The sequence below is a fragment of the Pteropus alecto genome, unplaced genomic scaffold (assembly GCF_000325575.1).
Source record: "Pteropus alecto unplaced genomic scaffold, ASM32557v1 scaffold40, whole genome shotgun sequence".
NCBI lineage: Eukaryota > Metazoa > Chordata > Mammalia > Chiroptera > Pteropodidae > Pteropus > Pteropus alecto.
In genome coordinates this window covers 20,294,322-20,296,877 of record NW_006431919.1, presented here as the reverse complement: position 1 = coordinate 20,296,877, position 2,556 = coordinate 20,294,322, and the positions used below count along the sequence as shown (strand labels likewise).

At 61.3% G+C, this 2,556-nt stretch overlaps 1 protein-coding gene across 3 annotated transcripts in view; it reads right to left on the bottom strand.

Annotated features, from left to right (window-relative positions):
- Nucleotides 1-201: 201 nt before the first annotated feature.
- CUNH7orf26 (chromosome unknown C7orf26 homolog) overlaps nt 202-2,556 on the bottom strand; it is a 12,342-nt gene continuing 9,987 nt past the window's right edge. For 2 of the 3 annotated variants that reach the window (XM_006906555.2, XM_015585342.1), the window contains exon 6: nt 202-1,006. In XM_006906555.2, coding sequence (XP_006906617.1) covers nt 805-1,006 — 202 coding nt within the window. In that variant the 3' untranslated portion in view covers nt 202-804. The remainder of the gene's footprint in view (nt 1,007-2,556) is intronic. The other variant, XR_001516399.1, reaches the window with a different exon arrangement.

Sequence of the window (2,556 nt, the reverse complement as noted above, 5' to 3'; positions counted from 1 at the left end):
TGAAGCGAGCAGACTGGGGCGCCCCGGGGCGCCAGCAGACCCCCGACGCCCTGCACAAGGGGGGATGCTGTCCGCTGTTTCTGCCAAAAGGAGTAGCCAAGATTGTACCCAATCTTGTTACCGTGACTGTGGCAGACTGGGAAGGTGCCACTGCAGCTTACACCAAATAAGTTCTTAAAATACATTCCATAAAGTCTATAAAACTGTTTAGAAAAAATTTATTTGAACATATGAAAGGAAAATTCAGAGACCCCAATAAAACAGAGCAGCTCCTTTTCGCGGTGACGGGGGCGATCCTCACAGGTTTCCTTGGGCAGCGCCGGGTGCTGTGTGCCACGAGGTTTCGGCTCCGAGCTCCCAGGGCCCGGAGAAGCCTGTGTTTGCGGCAGGAACGCGTCCCGTTCACAAGAAAGGCAGCCAGACAAGCGGACTTGCAATGCTGCTTCTCGCGTCCGGGTCCCCGACAGCACAGGCTCAGAGCGTGTGTGTCTGAAATGACACACGAGACAACAGGCTCACAGAACTGGCATCTTTTAAAGATGCCCGCATCATCATCGCTCTGCGGGGGGGCTGGACATTTTTCCTTTTATCTGTCCAATCTGGACGCTTACGGATGTGGCCAGGTAGGAGGTACCTGGATGGCGCTGTCACAGGACTTTCGCACGACAGTCCTGCCGGTAGAGCTGGCGCCTGGCTGCCTCCCACGGGTGCCGCTCTGCGGGGCGAGCCGCCCGGTCCAGAAGGCTTCCTCCAGCCAACCCGGCGCAGAAGGCACACTGCCACTTGGCGGCAAGCGGGGCCGGCCTAGCGGATGGGCCTGAACGGGAAGGGCATGCCCGACAGGAAGGTGTGCCCGGGGTGTGTGGGCAGGGCGGGGTGGGCGGCGGGGTGGGCCGGCACGGCGCCGTAGCCCAGTGGGGGCGTGTGGATGTGGGGGTAGAACCCAGGGGGGAGCGCGGCGTGTGGTGACTGCTGCACAGGGCCTGAGATCACCAGCTGGAGCAGGCTGCAAACACAAGGAGGAGAATTAGGACGCGTGGGTTCCCATGACGATGTCCGCCTGACGTGTGGCATTGGGGATGGTCCCCTTCCCTGGACTTGGTTCTGAGCGGGGACAGGAGAGGAGGGGCCAGCAATGGGAAAAGCAGAGAGGGGGCCCTGAGGGAAGCACAGGTGCCCAGGAGGAGGGGCGGCAGCTCTGCAGCCCACGGAAACTCTTGCTGCAGCCTCAGCATCATGGCACGGGGACCACGCAGGTCAGCATCCGCTTCAGCCTCAGCTGTCTACACCTATGAGGGTGGTGGCCGAGGCCCTGCAGCCAGCAGGCCAGTTTGCTCAAAGGCATTCTTGATGACCGAGTCCCAGCCAAATTCTTAGCAAAGCCACACGAAAGGTGGCCTTTCTGACACCCAGAGTCCCGCACGGGCCTGGAGCTGCCCGACCTGTCCCTGGAGGCCTGCTCCCCTCCCACTTCCACCCTGACGAGCTTCGGACCCTCTTGCCACTTGCTCTAACACGGCCGGGCGACAGGCTCCCTAGAGATGGGGCATCCCCTTCCACCCGAACCCATGACCCCCCACCCGACTCAACATGCCCAAGGTCCCAAACAACGGCGCCCCATCTTTCCCACCCCCACGGCCCCCAGTCCCGGTGCTGTGCACTTTCTCCCACCCGCGCTCCTCCCTCCGGCTCGGGACATCGGCGGCCTCTGTCCCACAGAAACCCCTTGCCCTCCCGAACTCAACGTCATTTCCAATGCCGGTCCCTTCCGAAGTTCCCTCTCCCCGCCCAGAACCATCGGCAGATTCCTGACTTCCCCCTGCCTTGGATCCCAGGCCCCCCGCCTGCCCATGCCTCGCGGTCAGCCTGCAATAACCAACTCCCCAGTTACGCCCTCATCGGACAATCTTCTCAGGCCCCCTCCCCAGCCCTGCCTCCCTGCCACTCCCCGGCCTCTGCTGTGCGCAGGCTGGCTCTGCCCTCTGCCCTTCTGGCCTCGCCCCGGGGCCTTGGCTCTGGCCGGGTCTTGCGTCTCCAGTGTCTACACAGGTCCCGTTACATCACGAATTTCCAGCTGCCAGGTCCTGTTCACGCCCATCGCCTGCCCCTCAGCTTCCTTGTCCCACGGTGCTGCCCGTCCCTGCTCCTGCCCTGCCTGGCCCAGTGACAGCCGCCCCCAACCCACTGCTGGCCCCTTCAGCCGTTGGTGGACCCTGACTGTCCGCCTGCTCCCCGGAATTGAAGGGGCTGGGTCTTCTGCACACTGACATCACCCCTCCCACCTTCCAAGTACAAGGTCTGTTGCCCCAGGAGGGGCTGGGGCAGAGCACGAGAGCATGAGGAAAGCCATGAGGAAAGCTGGCCTCCTTGGTGGCCTGAAGGATCTGAGCCCCTTTCCATTTACGTTATTATTTTTCATTAACTCTGAGTAACAAATTGACTCAAAATAAGCAAATGAGTCAGTAAATCTGCAGTGGAGGTATTACAGAGGCGCAGTTCAGATCACGTGCTGGTTTGAACCCGCACACCCTGCCAGGCAGAGAGGGGCTTTCAAGA